General features: G+C 32.2%; 3 protein-coding genes across 3 annotated transcripts in view; 2 read left to right on the top strand and 1 right to left on the bottom strand.

Moving 5' to 3' along the window:
• LOC126838441 (sialin-like) overlaps positions 1-17,008 on the top strand; it is a 146,527-nt gene that overhangs the window by 87,106 nt on the left and 42,413 nt on the right. The gene's annotated exons all lie outside the window — the stretch shown is intronic.
• LOC126838439 (xaa-Pro aminopeptidase ApepP-like) lies at positions 10-13,962 on the top strand. Its single transcript, XM_050572842.1, has 14 exons — positions 10-135; positions 5,749-5,881; positions 5,972-6,056; positions 6,613-6,789; positions 6,874-7,099; positions 7,405-7,666; positions 7,751-7,871; positions 8,268-8,414; positions 8,575-8,788; positions 9,430-9,663; positions 10,844-10,915; positions 11,036-11,103; positions 11,194-11,289; positions 11,490-13,962. The coding sequence occupies exons 1-14, from the start codon at positions 96-98 to the stop codon at positions 11,685-11,687; spliced, it is 2,073 nt and encodes a 690-aa protein (XP_050428799.1). The 5' UTR covers positions 10-95; the 3' UTR covers positions 11,688-13,962.
• Positions 11,834-16,901, bottom strand: LOC126838444 (oxidized low-density lipoprotein receptor 1-like). Its single transcript, XM_050572851.1, has 5 exons — positions 16,668-16,901; positions 16,440-16,585; positions 15,788-15,923; positions 12,514-12,696; positions 11,834-12,409 (listed from the first exon to the last, which is right to left on the bottom strand). The coding sequence occupies exons 1-5, from the start codon at positions 16,738-16,740 to the stop codon at positions 12,099-12,101; spliced, it is 849 nt and encodes a 282-aa protein (XP_050428808.1). The 5' UTR covers positions 16,741-16,901; the 3' UTR covers positions 11,834-12,098.

Below are 17,008 nucleotides of genomic sequence, written 5' to 3'. Positions count from 1 at the left end.
ACTCTTGAGGATAATTCAAGTGTCGAATCTTTGTTAAAAAAAAGATGTACATTTAAATATAATATCTCGTTATCAAGACTGGTTCAGATCAAGAGATGTTCATTACAATGCGAACAGTATGTTCACTAGTTATTTGTAAGTATATCAAATATTATGTTAAAGTCAAATCATTTAAAACTTAAAAGTAACTATGATTAAGGTTAAAAATTCATTTTGAGACATTGGACATTTCTAATGGATTAAACTATTGATTTTATAATACATTGTATTATAAAAATACATGTATGCTCTTGCCAGCTAAAACATTAATTATGCATTGATAATCATTTAATTTTATACAGCTTGCCTACAAGTGTGATAAATGTTTTGTAGCTCAAGTTAAGAATAAGTTTTTTAGTTATTACTCAGTACTATTAATGGGGTATAGTTATAATGAAATCTAAACGTCCAGGACAGTAGGACTTATAATATCAAGATTTACAAAAATACGGTAGATGCTTCTATTTTTAACTCTTAAAAAAGTCAATATTAATAAACAAATGACTAAATAGAAATATAGTACAAAAAAATGTGTTAACAACACTGATCTAGAAAATTTTATCTCGAATTTTATAAAAAAAAAAGTACTCTGTTTGGATTTTTTGAAAACTTTTTCATTTGAACATTTTCAGACTATAAAAATAATCGCCCCTATAGTAGTACTCGTTACTTTTACACAAAATAATTTAAGTTAAAACTATTTCAATTTGTTATGAGTATTATTTTTCCGAAGGGCCTTGACTATTCGCTATAATATAACTTCAGTTTTTTTTAATGCTAATTGTATTGATTCAAATCTGTGATTTTTGGCTAATTCTGTTTATTTCTTACACTCATTTTAATTTTAAAAAAGCAATGAATTTGAGGACTTGCTACCGTTTGATCAAATAGTTTTGATTGTACGTCTTGCGTTTGTACAGTACTTAAAAAAAAAACGATAACTTATAAGAGTATTTTTGTATACAACTGTCTGACCACTCCGGGAGGTTTGAAATTTTCACAATTGATCGAAGCTCACCACCCGTCGTGGTGTGCCATGTTTTAGTATAATTTGTCATTGGGATTTTGACGTACAAAAAAAAATAATTGTCAAAATGCAATTACAACTGTACTACTCTATTCCAAACAAAGTGGCATATTATACAAAAGCCAAACTTACATGTCTTGTAAGATACTACCTACTTACTTACTTAGAGGCCTCAATTTTTATACTGTAGACGTGCCAATAAGACTGGCCACTGAAGGAAAATCTATAACGAGTACATTACCTACTTAATACTAGGGAACCTTTATGGTAACTGAAAGTACAAAATGTCATATAAATACTAAAAAACCATGTTACTTTTCAGAATTTATTGATCAAAAGGATTTCAATTTTTTTTTTATGGGTATGAAGGACAGTTTTATAATTTTGTTTTTAAATTGGTATAAAAATGTTTACTTCTTAGCTTCGTATAAAAGCTAAAATCGAACTCTAAGCAAGTAAGCCTCAAAGAAAATCCGTAGCCTTCACAAACTAATTATTTATTTAATAACCTGTTTAGTATTCGCAATAGCCAATAACACAGAAAAAGAAACTTAAATTAGTTGGCATGTATAAAATGCCACTAAATATTACCTTTAGTTTAACCTTTAATAGTAGCATTACTGAACCGTTTTCTAACCGTAGGTTAGATTTAAGAAAGACTGGCCAAATGTACGTGATTGAACAAAAAATTGGTGTCGAATATAAATATTCGATTTGATTATTGTATTTTAATTAATAGGTCTTACTCAATGATATTAGGTTGTCTACTTAGTCCAAAATAAAATACGAAAACTAAGGAGCCTATTATATTATATGATAACTAGATACGAATTGATTATTTGGTCCTTTTGCTCATGTTTGGCCCACAGCGAAAGTGGTTTTAATTTAGTGGTTTTCTTTTCTTTTTTTATTGTTTACTGTTTAGTATACATAATATCTCTCACCTCGACTTTTGTTCACCTATTTTAAAAACGTCTACGGCGTTTATATTACTTCTATCAATTTAACTTTGATGGAGTTACGACACAGTACTTCCTCGCGGGCCATTTCCGCAAATTGGGCGTTGTCCTGCGGACTCGTGCCCATAACACTTAAAAGAAAAGCAAGGGCGCACATTATTGTAATGATGGCTAGTACCACCGCCCGTCCGTCCTCGATGATTTTTCGTCGGTTTGCGTTCCTATTATTATTATTTGCTAATAAAAAATATTTTTCACCGAGGGTGGGTCTTGTTGAAACTTCTTTAATTCTAAACTACATACATTTACATGAATACATTATCACAGGACATAGCTGTTGTTCGTGTTTGAGAAATCGCACCTACAAAAATGTAAACCGCTAATTTTTCTTTTGTATTTTTTCTATGTGATGTCGAGTGGGTATGTTTTTTACAATAACTATATTCCAGAATTCCATCTTAAGTATCCTGACAAACATAAACAACTAAATATAATTATTATTGTTTATTGACTAGTATGGTTTTCAACCTTTCAGGATATCATAACTAGGTACACGGGTATACATTTATACGCTACAAAAATCCCGTTGACTCCAAAAGCCGCACACTTGTGATAAAATATAGGACAAAACCGCACACATTTTAAAATTGCTGTTTCCAAAAAACCGCACATTTTATAATGATGAATAAACTATTATTTATATATTTATTCAAAAAAACATTTTTAGGTACAATTTATATGTTGAAAAATTTTAAATATAAAATTAAAAAAAAAATCCATAGATGTAACGCACTAGTATAATATATTATAATAATAATTTCAAACAAATAAATATTGTAAGATATTCGTAATTATTATAGTTATGAAATATTTTTTATTTCTTCAGTTATTTGAATCCACTTATTGTTAATTCATTCAGATAATTGTTCATTGAAATAATATCTCAAATATATGTTTATAAATGTAAACCTCATTGTTTAAGTATTTAACACAAAGTTAACGATTAATGTATCTTTACATAGGTACTGATAAATATAAAATTTAAAGGGACACTGAATCCATTAGTTGTGTAAGGTGTTATGGCAATCGCTATTGTTAACATTGCTGTTGACTGTTGTGGTGCGTTGGTTTTTTTTTATTGCAATTTTTAGTCAACTTTTCTTTGAAAATGGGGTGGGGAAAAAATAAGCGCTTTGCATTTGGTAAAATAATTTTTTTAGTTGACCTAAAATACAAGAAACGCGCATTGAGTTCGACGTGTCCAACGAATTTTGAAATGTCAACACATGTATTCATGTATCGTATAACCGCGCAACCTTTAATGAAACAATGAGCGTCCTTTGGGAGACTTTAAATGTCATTTGAAAATTGGGTCAATACAATACTATTACCACACTAGTCGGCTTTGAAGTATGTACAGTAAATTAGAAAAAGGAAAAAAATCGTATTTTTTTTTATTATTATTTATTATCCTTAACTTTTGTTATAGAACGTGAATATAATTATTCGAACAAATAAGATTTTTCGCTTGTAATCCCAAGTCGCCGCTATTGCCGTCGCATGTCTTAACTCTCAAGGGATCCGCTGAATAATACCTAAAAGCTATAACAAAAGAGTGTACTTGATTTCATTATGTCTGACAAAATTTACCCAATCGTGTATTGATGAGTACGCCATGTACCTACACTTGCACATCCCTGATCCCACGAGAAATCGCACATTTCGTTTTTAATATAACACATTTTGATAACCCATACAAACTTTATGGGCTGAGAACAAGCTGGCAAAAATTAGAACCCTGGCAATTTGTAATTGCATTGTCTCATATTTGATTATTTATTAATTATCAATTATAAAAGTCATAGCATGTTGTTTTCTATTTACCTAACACAACTCATTATATCTGAATCTTAGACAGAAGCTTGTGATTATAACCTAACACATTTATTAGAAAACAAAATAATTTACAACTGGGGTCTAAGCCCAGAGATCTCTACCATAGTATAAAATATCTGTTGATGAAAACTGAATTTCTTATGACTCAATTCCTAGGTGTGCAAGTAGTATAAACAAGGTTTTTATAATAATATTTTACTAGCATTACTAAAGACGATTGCGTAATGCGATATTGTTTTGAAAGTATAACTCACTATTCAAATATCATAGTTCTTAATAATATAATAATATTATTTTAATCATAACAGAAATTCAGAGCAAAACTAATAATAATAAACTATGCACTAGCATAATAATAAACATAAGAATCAATATAACTACAAATGCCAAAAACTATACTAACTTGTTGGTAATTATTACCTGGATAGCTAAATTGTAAATAAGAAATATCAAAACTTAATAATTTAAAAACCGTTTAGTTTAATTTGTTTTATAATTATAAGTGTAAGGTTGGTTAATACTTTTTAATCTACCCTGAACAGAATGATACATGTTTAATAATTAATAATGAATGCAAGTAATTAATTGTGTTTAACAGTAGATACCAGTCTTGATTGCAAGAAGAAAATAGCATGTTTTAGAATTAAGCATCAGTTAATGTAGGTAGTAGTTAATTTATAATGATTAATATTAATATACGCAAATAAAAGTCAAGAATAACGTTGTCGGTAACGTTTGCGCCTTTACAATTACTTTTAAGAGTATTTCAATATATATTTTTTATAAAATTAATCATTTAAAATATCATCTGATTTCTTAGTTAAATTTATTTGTAGACAGGATTGCTATCGCAATGAATTAGGTTTCTATTGCAACAACTCTAATTATGAATTTATGATTTACGAACAATGAACCTATTTAGTTTACCTATATAAAATCAGCTATCAAGGATTTTTCCTCCGCATTAGTACAAAAAAAAACTTAGGCATAATTTTTCCGGGTAACCTGGCTTTTCACAATCGCATTGAGAGTGTCTGCACTCTACTGTAAAACACATAACGTACTGGTTATAATCAAGCGCATTGCGTCTAAATTTAAATTTAGTATTTCGCTAAAGACCATTTAAATATTGTTAATAATGAAGTCCACATTGGGACCCATTTACTACGGCGGATTCGAGCCTGATCGAAAGAGTATTTAGAATATTTTCTTTATTAGCGGGTTCTGCTAGGGACAAACTTTACCCATCAGCCACCTCACGATTACTTACCAGTACAAGATCGCCTTGGTCTATATACGCTTTGAGATGGACGTGTCAAATCAGAACATTCCTTTTTTCTGAAAAATGAATTTAATTCATTAAAATATTTTTTATAAAAAATGAATATTAATTAAAATAATTAATTGTTTAGTGTGTTCTGTATTTAAACATTCGTACCTTAAGTTTTTTTATAAATAAAAATAAACTATTAATGAGTTTAATGATTGTATTTTTTTAAATTATAATTATTACAATTAGTTAAAATAATAAATGCAATGGACCTAACGCAGTGGATGAAATAACAGGATTAAATCAGAATTTCGAATATTAATGGAGGAAAGAAATAAATCTTATCAAATAATGCTCATTTAAGAGCTAATTTGTATTCATTTTAAATGATTGAACTTTAAAAGACCATGGTCACTGTTGGATATTACTCAGATAATTTTGTTTATACTCCTGTCACGTGTGTAATTAAAATATAAATAGAAAATTTAATCAAACCACAAAATAATTTATTTAAATACTTGTTGCTTTTGAAATTAAACGCTATTGTTTATTTTTAGTTATCTTATGCACTTGGTCGTACGGCCATAGCGGAAGTGCAAACGAAAAAATAATGGGACGAAAGTTGTGTCCACCAATGGCAAACGTGCCGCAGCCCGTCAACCGTGTAAACACATCAAAGATCCTCGAACAGTATGACAAAATATTACCATAATTATGTCTTACAAATTATTGAGGGTTTATAATATGGTTAGTTATAAATATTTAAATATTGCATTATAGGCTGAGATATGAAATGAAACGGATAAATGCTTTTCATGGATCCCCTATCGATGGATACATTATACCAGATACAGACGAACATCAAGTAAATATGTGTTACGAAAATTCTTAATGACCAAAACGTTTCTTTAGGTTTGATGTGTATGCACCTAAGTTCAAATTTTATATTTTACCATTATCTGTTTTCAATTAGTATGAATGAAATAATAAATACTATACGGTGTACAGTCTGAGAGTATAATATTGTGGTTTTGGTGAGTTCTATACCTAATTACATGTTTGAGAATAATTTAGTGTTGGGAAGCAAAGCTAGTATAATCAGTAATGTAGATGAATACTTAAAAGAAAAGATCAGAAAATGATAGTGATGATGACATTTTTACCTTTAAAATAAGGCATTGACGAGCTATGAGCTATAATGCATGAGATGGATGATTGATAGGTATAAGTTTAACATTAAAAAAGACACAAAACAATTGAAAACAAATTAATTAACTGACCCCAAAAAGCTATTAGATAAATTATGGGAAAGAATTTACTTACATTCTTGGGCATTGTGATGAATAAATTGTGTATTTATAATGTATTTTTTCTAATTCGTAAAAAAAATTATATATTTTTGTTTGTTTGGTCCTAATAAGAACGAAGAAGTGGCCGATCACGACAAAAGACTGAAATACATTTCCGGATTTAGCGGTTTGGGCGGCGTAGCGTTGGTAACGCAAACGAAAGCGATTTTCTGGACTGTTTGGATGTACCATCAACAGGCCGACGAAGAGTTGTCTTGTGACTGGCAACTTTTAGTTCACGGAGAATCGGTATGCGATTTCAATAGTTGTTAAACGTGTTATGGTAGTCGATAACAACAGTAATTACAGTAACTTACTTTGATCGTTTCGCAGTTGAGATTGGACGAATGGATATTGGATGAGTTCAAGCCGAATTCGAGAATAGGCGCAGACCTGAAACTAATATCCAACGGCGATTGGGAATTTATGTATAGGACTCTAGCAAATGCTTCCATTAATCTTGTGCCAATCAATAACAATTTGATTGACTTAATCTGGGTAGACAACCGGCCAAACTATCCAGCGCACGAGGCATTCGTTTGGCCTCTGGAATACGCTGGTACGTATGGTACATGTAGATTATAAGATACGACTGCAGAAAAAAATCTCTATTAACAGTACATTTCTGCAGATGTATTTAAGTTCTACGCCTTATACTATCCATTTGGGTCCCGAAATCCATGTTTTCTTTTAGATATCTATCGATCAATAATAAAACAATAAATTTACTAAATCATTTTCCTCTGATCTACGGTTAATCAATAATGGAGTCTAAAACTATAATTAGCTCCTTTCGGGACGCACTCTTAATTTCGAAGGTCGGCCAAATTATCATTCTGATCGTTTATTTTGGATGGTACACAGGAAAAAAATGGGACACCAAAGTGGATGACACCAGGGAAAAGCTAGTGGCAATGGGTTTTGACGCTATGATTGTTACGGCTTTGGATGAAATCGCATGGCTCTTGAACATTCGAGGCCATGACATACCGTACGGACCATTCCTCAAATCGTACGTCATCATTAGCAAAGATCAATTGCATCTATATGCCGATTTGTCGAAGTTAAGCTCCGACGTCCGCAAGCATCTACGCACCGAAAATTGCTATTCGGCTCACTGTGTCAGGTTTGTAAACAATCTGCTAAACTAAACCACCTAACCAAAATGATATTGACGACAAAGATTAACCGGTGTAAACTCCACGCGCAGGCTTCACGACTATGATGCTGTGTGGACAGATTTGAGGAGTTTTTCCCAGGTATGGCGCAAAGTTCTAGTGCCCTCGGCCACAGAATTCAACAATGGAGCGAGTAGATGCATTTTCATTTTAGTAAGTATTTCGAAAAAAATCTAAGTTACAAATAATGTCCGTATTTTAATTAAAGTATTAACGAGGCACTTGAACCTTGCTCATAGTTAGTTTGTTCCAGTGACGTGGGTACCTGACCTCCACACCACTGATTACTCTCTTCCTACTTGACTGAATGTATCGTTGGTCATATTACAACTAAAAAGCTTCTAATAAGTCTAGTTTTTTATATCACGCATTTTGTGCTTGGTAGCATAATTATTAATTTCTACTTAATAAGATAAAATAAATTAAATTTCTACATAAAAAATGAATCAAAGGGATCAATAAATATATTTTTTTTCTATAAATTTGTCATCAAAATGAATTATTCATTAAATTCAATAGCAATTAGCACTGTAGCCTATGTTGTTACAGATTAGTGCGGAAAAGCGAAAACAAGGTCCATCGCCAATAATGTATATGATGGCTGAAAAGAACCCTGTGGAAAAAATAGGAATGCGGCTGTCCCACATAAGAGATTCAGCGGCAATGTGTAATATTTTGGCAAAACTCAACGAACAAGTATTTATTTTAATTTCTTCAGTCTTTTTAAGTTACGCATAGTGAAATGTTCTAAGGGCTTGTGACTATGATATCTACTCACAAGTTTTCTTTAAAATTATTTTATACTAATTATATTTTCCTCGCAAGCTGTAATTATTTGTTTTTAATATTTTAACAGTTTAATAACGGGCACCAATTGACAGAGCTGGCTGTGGCAACTATGGTGGACACATATAGACAAGCGCAAAATTATAGTAGAGGAGCAAGCTTCAAGTCGATCGTGGGCTATGGACCTAATGGAGCGATACCGCATTATACACCTTCAACGGCGAGTAGTCTTAAACTAGACCATATGAGCACTCTGGTAATTGATAGCGGAGCTCATTATTGGGGTAAGGTCTTTTATGTGTTAAACTTTTTTATATGCCGTGTCTTTCTTATAGATTTTCATACGAATGGTTAATAATACTTGTTTTATATGTATTTAAAAAAAAATTCACATTTGAATTGTAAATACTAAATAGGTGGGCGTCCGGAAAGCTAAGAATTGCATCCGATCCTTATGGTAACTAAAAAGGTCAATCTAAAATAGTTTCCTTTCAGGCTCAGGTATATATATACTATAATTGCATTCGAAAAATTGTTAAATATTTGGTGATACTAGGTGCATCCCGCTGAAGAATCAGGGGTTCCAAAAACTACCTAAACATGTTTTTGAATTTTTCTTTTTTTAGTGGTTAATTAAACTGATATTATTTTAGCGGGTCGTTGGTTATTATGTATGTAATAACTTTTGACCCAATTTTGTTTATGTACCTACATAATATTTTAGTACCTATACCAAACGAAACATACAGAAATTACGTACCTATAAAAATAAACCCTACACATAATGTTTATTATTTTAGCTAATAGCTATCTATTATATAGGTCAGTCATTTCAAAGGTCAAACGTTTTATAAATGCCAAACATGAAACATGTTAACGAGAATATAATTAATGTAATTAACTAATACTCTAAGTCGGTTTCCAGACGGTACCACGGATGTGACTAGGACCGTCCACTTTGGTCAGCCATCGGCCGAGCAAATCGATGCTTACACCAGGGTGCTGATGGCTTCTATTGACTTGGCTTCGTTCACTTTCCCGCACAGTCTCAGAGTCAATCAGATCGACGTGGTCGCCAGGGCACCTCTATGGGACACCGGTTATGACTACAAACACGGCACTTCTCATGGCATAGGAGTTTTTCTCAAAGTGCACGAACGTAAGTCCAGAAAAAGTAATATAATGTTATCAGACGTGTGTCCACCGCCTTAACACGACTGCCGAATAACAATTTATTTTTATTTTATATGCATTGCTTATTTTATTATTCTTCAAAGTAAAAATTGCTACTTAAATAATTGAATTTTTAAAGGCTTAGCTGCCGTTATTTATTTTGTATTCATTTTATTTTAAAGTGAGCCGTGTGTACTTGCCTACTTGTTTTTCATGTATAGGTATCTATTTATTTGCGGTCCCCGGGGAATAACTAGATAAGTCAATTTTTGTGGAATTGAGATTTCTTGTAAAGAACTATTGACTTTTATACTTACCTGCTTTTAAACAATTTATGTATTTTAACAAGATGCCCCGGGCAAGAGACCCATATCAATTTCACAAAATCGACTTATCTAGTTATTCCCCGGGACCGCAGATATATATGTATAATTAAAAAAATAACTGATGATCTAAAATGTATTCAACTGTAATATGTTGAATAATAATAAAAATTCTTCACCTCTTACTAAATAAAAAAATAAAAAAAATAGAAAGTTTAACGTTATCTAAACGCTATCGCCCTCTCCTGCACAATTGTAATACAATAATGGTATATCATTAACACTTAAAAGTAGTATGTTAATTTCCGAGTTCAATACCCGTATTCGAGTAATAATGGAACGATATCAGATTGGTATACTTAAAGTATTCATTCCCCGTTTCACCATTGCTATAGATACTCTTTTTAGGTAGGTACCTACCATTGTTATACATATGTCATATAATTGAACATAATGTTTTTTTTTATGACGGTTTACACTCAATCTGATTAATTTGTATTTAAATACGATCATAATTATTTTCCATTAATATACTATTCACTGTTCAGTGTTTAACATGGAAATTAGAACGCCTTACACCTTCATAGGTCATTTCAAAAATTGTATGTGTTACATGTCACTCATTAAAAGTCTTCCTCTTATGATAAGCGATATTCTCAGGTGTCCACTACTGTAATAATACGTAGTAATATGAATATAATGCAAATATAGTTGAAAATTTAACTTTTAAGTAATGCATTAACGTCGCATTATTAGCATACTAATATTATTATTAAACATCTATAAATTATAACTCAAACTGATTTGTTTAAAAATAACGTAAATATTATTAACTATTTTCAGCTCCTGTAAACATGTATTATGGACAAAAATCAACCGACGTAGTACTCAAAGAAGGATACTTCATATCGGACGGTACGTATAAACACATGTTCATGACATTACGTATTACATTTTTTTTTCTAAGACAAATTTAAATTAAATATAACGTTATAATAAATTGATAGTAATAGTGGTATATACATATTTTCACAGAGCCCGGCTATTATAAAGAAAACCACTTCGGCGTTCGCTTGGAAACCATATTGGAAGTAATTGCAAAGGTAAGAACAAGTGGGGTTTTATACTTTAAAAATGCGCTTACACGTGAACAATAATTATTCTTAATCGTCAAAAAAACTTGCCTTATATAGAATGAAACAATGGGCAAATTTTTGACTTTTACGCCAATTACCTTGGTACCGTTCGAACCTAAACTCATCAACTATTCCATGCTCAGTCCTAAACAAGTAAGTTTAAACAGATGATAGTCCGAATTAAGTTGATTTCCACTGGTATTTTGTTGTGCGATGAAATCAGATGTAGGAGAAAAGTGATTTGAAAAACATAATATTAAAAAATGTATGAGTATGGATTTTAGAAATGCGTGTAAACATAATATAATGACTTTGTTAGGCCGTACCGGCTAAGTACATGTTTATTGTTTTAGATCCGCTGGTTGAATGAGTACAACGCTAAAATCCGCTTAGAAGTTGGTGCCGAACTACTTAAGCAAGCCGATCATCAGCTTGGCTATGGCTGGATGATGGACCGCACAGTGCAGGTGTCGAGCAGTAGCCGTAGCATAGCGAACTCGTTTTGCTTTGTCGTGCTCGTCGCCCAGATAATTTCTGTCATCGGCCAATAATAATTTACAACAGCTACATTATTAATTAATACCATCGAGCATATAATATCATTCTATAATCCACGATAACATCCAAGTATAAAAAACATTATCCCCCGTTCGCGTTTATTAGATTTCATAATATAGTACAACAAAACCTCTGTATAATGCTATTGACTCTGCGACAATGTAAAGCACCAAAATTACATTGTGTTCGTGATTCAACAATTCAACAAATTTGACTTCCAGCGCTCACATTCCCTAACATTTATTCGATTTAAATTTGTTATCGGTAAACCGATTTACGTACACCACGACAGACAAAATATAATGTTTAGTAGGTTTATTTTATTTTTTACACACAATTATATTTAAGTACTAAAAATAGGTACGGTCGGATGGGGGGGGGAGTCTCTTGGCGGAATTGGTCGCTTAAGTGGTGGCGGTGACGATTCGGCTCAAATATCTTTCTCTGTCGTCTCTCAGTGCTTTGTGTATTCTGGTCAGAGCCTTGTCCGTGGCGTTTTCCTCGTGCTTACATATGTACCTGTGCCGGTTGCTACACTCGGCCCCGCTGTACGCGTACACCTTACTCGCCGGGTTTAACGCCAACCGCAAACATCTACCGGACCCGTTTACTTGGTCTTCCGGCCTATTTGAGTCTTTAGGCACTACAGGACGAGCGCTGTTCGCCCAGATCCACAAAAGTCCCGGGTTCAAACCGCCAGTCCAATAGTCGTATCCTGCGAACAAAAAATCAACAATGTCTCATTGAATCTTAACCAATTTCTCGCCAATCTGCGGTATCTCTATCTCTCCCCTTCCGTTAGTCACCCCGCACACGTACCCCGTAGGTATTTGTCGCTTATCAAAAACGTCAGCACGTCGATCTGTTCTTCTTTGTTGTCGAATTCCAACAGGTTTCCGCCCAAGCTCTTGCACATGGACATGGCCGACTTCCAGTTGTACTGTCGCTCACTAAAGTGATAGCACGTGTGAGAAATGCGCGTGAAGTTGCCCGGGCAAGGATCTGTGTACATTTTACAAAATATTATTCATTTTTTTTAAGTACCCAATTATATGTCTTCTCTCGTAGAAGAAGCAATAACATTTTTTTTGCAATCTAAAAGTTTATAATAACAGCATCCGGGAAAGCGAACTGAATGTGTGAAATTTACAAATAATCAATAGCATAGATTTTAACAAAAAAAACATGATTTGAATTTTAACGAAATTAAAATAAAATACATAAAGAATCAAGAATAGTCAGTTTGACCCATAAAATACGATTTTCTCGGCGCAGTCAAAAAGAACACAGTTTTATTTATTTTTATGAAATAATAGTTTTAGCAAAAACAATTTTAAATGATGTCAATACTATTTTTAAAATCAAAATAGTTATTATTGTTAATATTAATAGACAATAGTTAACGCAATATTGACAGCATAATGCACTATGCTATTGATATTGTATTTGGGTAAATTGTGCTCTTTTAGATAACGCTCGATTTTCTTATAGTATGAAACAGGTATAAATGCTATTTTAAAAAACCATCATCTATTTTTAGGGTAATTACTGAATAAATTAATTTCAGTTGTGAAATAAAAATAGTTAATGACACTATAATTCAACACAGTAAATTATTCAGTATCACCGCCCGATCCATTAAAATAAAACAATTACTTTTTCAACTTTAAAGCAAGCTGCCCGGTGAAACACCTATTTCTCTAGGACCACATGACCAAGTCACCACTGTTACATCAGTCTATACTTAAATAATATCATTAATTATTAATGTATAATCATTGTTAGTAGGTGTTATATTATGTATTATAAACACAATTTTAAACTAACTGTATTACTATTGAAAAATATTAAATATATATATTTAGCTATGTAATCCTCAGTAGATACTTACTACCTTAAATTATTATTATTATTAGAAAATAATTGAATGTATCGTTATTAATTGTAATTAATAATTAGTAAGTAGTTCGGAAAACCGGAATGACAGTAGAACTTAAGTATAGTTAGTATAATAATAGTTATGATACTTGCGAACTATTGAATGACTTAGGCAAAACCACAACCCGCAGTTGGCTGTTGGTTTTGACAAAATAAAATTATCTACAGTTAGAGGTATAAAAAACTATGCTATTTACGGTGGTGTGTTTTGTAGAGCATTCGCGTAGAACTTTCTAAAAATTAAAAAGTAACGACTTGCTGTGTAACCACTTGTTATTGCGATTATCTTATTGTCTAAGTAAAATATTAATAATATTTTAACCATGTAAGTTATACATAATAATTAATATAATACAATAAACGACGTGTTCCTTTCGGTCTATTTGTGAATATTATTATGTTAAAACCGCAACAATATTGTTTACAGCGCCGAGTTCAGAATGTTAAGTACCTACATAAGAAGAAACCGTCGAGCAAACTATCAAAAATCATAATATATTGTAGTTTTTTACTTTCGACTGACGTTTATTTGCTAAAACCACAATTAAATGTGTAATGGAAATTTAAAAAAACAGCGAACCAGTTTAAATATAATTTCATATTGTTATCATTTATGATGTTGAAATAATTACTCATAATAGCCTAACAGGTTTATGCTCTTTAGTTAATTACCAGAGCATTAAATTTATAATCCTTTATGGTCATGTAAAATGTTTAAATATGTCGAAAGATATGATTCTCTGGGAAATTGCCAATCTGTTAACTTGGATCATAGGAGAGAAAACTCGGGTTACCCAAGTCGGAGCCCGAAAATATTTGCAATACACAAACGCACAACCATAATTTAAAACAAAAAATCAGGTCTTGAATTAGGACTTAAATTTATCAATTAACTCGAAACGATGAAGAATATGCAACTAAAATAAAACGAATAGCCTAATTATACCTGTTTCCATGTTTTTTCCATAATTTTATACTATATTAACCAGTGAAAGATTTATGAACAGGCTTCATAGGCTGTTGTCTACAGTAATACCTATTAATATTTATGGGGGAGGCGAATTTTCTTTTTTTTGTTACTTTCTTTTCTCTCTTCAGACATTGGTATAAGTACGAGTAATAAGTGATTTATAGTAAAGCAATATTGTTTTTAGGGAAGGAAAATAGTAAAAACACCTCTATTAACTGATAAGATAATAGAGTAGTAATGTACTACTGGGATAAAAGTGTAATGAAGCATATAGTTTGTTTGAGTTTGGATTCATGTGGAAAAAGGGTTGCGAGGAAATTAAACTAAGAAATTGTCTCCTGCCTAATACTAATTCTAAATAAGGTATAGAATTTTGATAAAAATATAAGAATAATTATTTTAGATACTCAAATCTCGATTTCTAATCACGGACGTTGTACTTTCGGTATAATATGTACATCCGCCTATAAGACATTCAGGTGCGCCAAAATTATGGGTCGCTTACCACTAAAACGCACAACAATGATGAATATATTCTATTATTATATTTATCTGTACCGAGATCTTGGCATTGAAGAGTGAAATCTTCATACATCTCGAGTAGATAAACAGGTTAAGAGTTAAGTTCTAGAATAATTCAAAAAATATTTAAATCGATGTTCCGTTTAAGTTTTAACTTCAAGGCCTAACCATTGCCATCAGCTTTAGATCAATAAAACAGTACAATTAATTTTAAATTAAATTATTTGTCTAGTTTTCTTGAAAGCTTTGATGATGCGAAATTCCTTTAACACAACTTAACCGGGTTCGGGTTACAATTGTAGGTATACATTTAAAAAAAAGATTAAATACAAAAACTATATTTTTATTTATTTTTCATCCCCAGTAAAAGGACCTACGATCTAAGTCTAAATATAAATGTAATTAGGTACGTATGACATGATTTACTATAGTCATGATTTAGCAAGATAAATACTAATGGTAAATATAGATATTTCTATGTAGATATTTCTAGCTTCATGTCTAAGAAAATGAATAAACGAAACGTGTCAAATGTACCGTTTTCAAATTTAAGGGATGCCTACAAACCAGGTGGCCTAAACTCGGCTCTCCTGTCTTTTCTTCCCGATTTTCTTGTGACTATTATTCAGCATTTATAATACCTACAATTCATAACTAACTAACCTTCTCTGTTCGCCGCATTTCCTTCCAGTACGTGTTGAATGAGCTCTTCGGATCGTTTTAACCGTTTATCCATTAAATCCATCCGATGTACTAACTTCTCGATGGCTCCGAGTAAATACATGTCAGTTTCTGAAACCTATTACAAATCGAAACGGACGGTTAGTTTTACTATTTTCGTTAGTCGTTCGTTACACATTAATTTTACCTATGCCCTAATAGTACTTATGTGTTAGTAGGGATTTATTAAGATTTAGATCTTCCCAATTCCGGATTCCCCCTATTTGCATTAATTGGTTCCTGAATTATACCTAAGTATTAACTGTCCAGTACATCTCGAGCCCGGCGGTCAATACGTTTACATAGTCGCCGGTCTCAAGATGTACTGGGCGGTTTGGTAACTCGTGTTGATATATTGTTCAACTGCCAACTCCTCGTTGTTCGTGTTCAGTTAAAATTTAATATTTATCTATTTAAGGTTTTTTTTTTATGTGTGAAAATAGTATATCCCTTTATGGAAAAATAATTGAATTATAAAAATGAGCTTTTTCTGTCGGACTTCCATGAAACAGTATATTGTTTTAAATAATAACGCAACAATTCATCTGGGACGTATAAACCGCGCATAATTAGTTATGTATTATAGTTTATTCACTTCTTTGTTTACATCCACCCTATCGCCTATGGTTGGATTGGGCCTGTTGACCACGTAACCCGTGGGCAGCGCGGAAACCGGTACGTTTATGACGTTGTCCCGAGTGGCTAGGTCCTCGATGGTCGTCAAACGGTGTGCAAAAGTACCTTTTGAAAAAAAATCTATTAAAGTGGTCGGTTACGTGCAAGTACCATGAATCTATAAAAAATAAATATTTTGTATGTTTACCTCGGTTCATTTCGACGCCTCGGGTAAACGCCATAACGACGTAAACACAACATGTAATTTGAACGAACGACATGGTATAGCACGCGAGTACTTGATAAATAAACGTTTAATAATAATTTTGTAATTATGCTGGAAGAGCCGGTGGAAAATAGTCGAAGAACGGTCATGCACCGTGTAAACGTTGGCGTGCACCTGCCGGTGATCCTAGTACGGTACTGAACGTTAGAAAACAATGTCAAGGATCTAAATACGCCGAATGTGTTACCAATAATAAACGATTATTGACCTAAAACCATTGGACCTTAACTTTGGTCGCGTTGGTTCAGTTGCACGGGAAACGC

The sequence above is a fragment of the Adelges cooleyi genome, unplaced genomic scaffold, assembly GCF_023614345.1.
Source record: "Adelges cooleyi isolate 19-005CV unplaced genomic scaffold, UGA_ACOO_1.1 ACOO_flye_CR_arks_rails_tigmint_CR_PRNA_30, whole genome shotgun sequence".
Classification (NCBI taxonomy): domain Eukaryota; kingdom Metazoa; phylum Arthropoda; class Insecta; order Hemiptera; family Adelgidae; genus Adelges; species Adelges cooleyi.
This window is presented reverse-complemented; position numbering and strand designations above follow the sequence as displayed.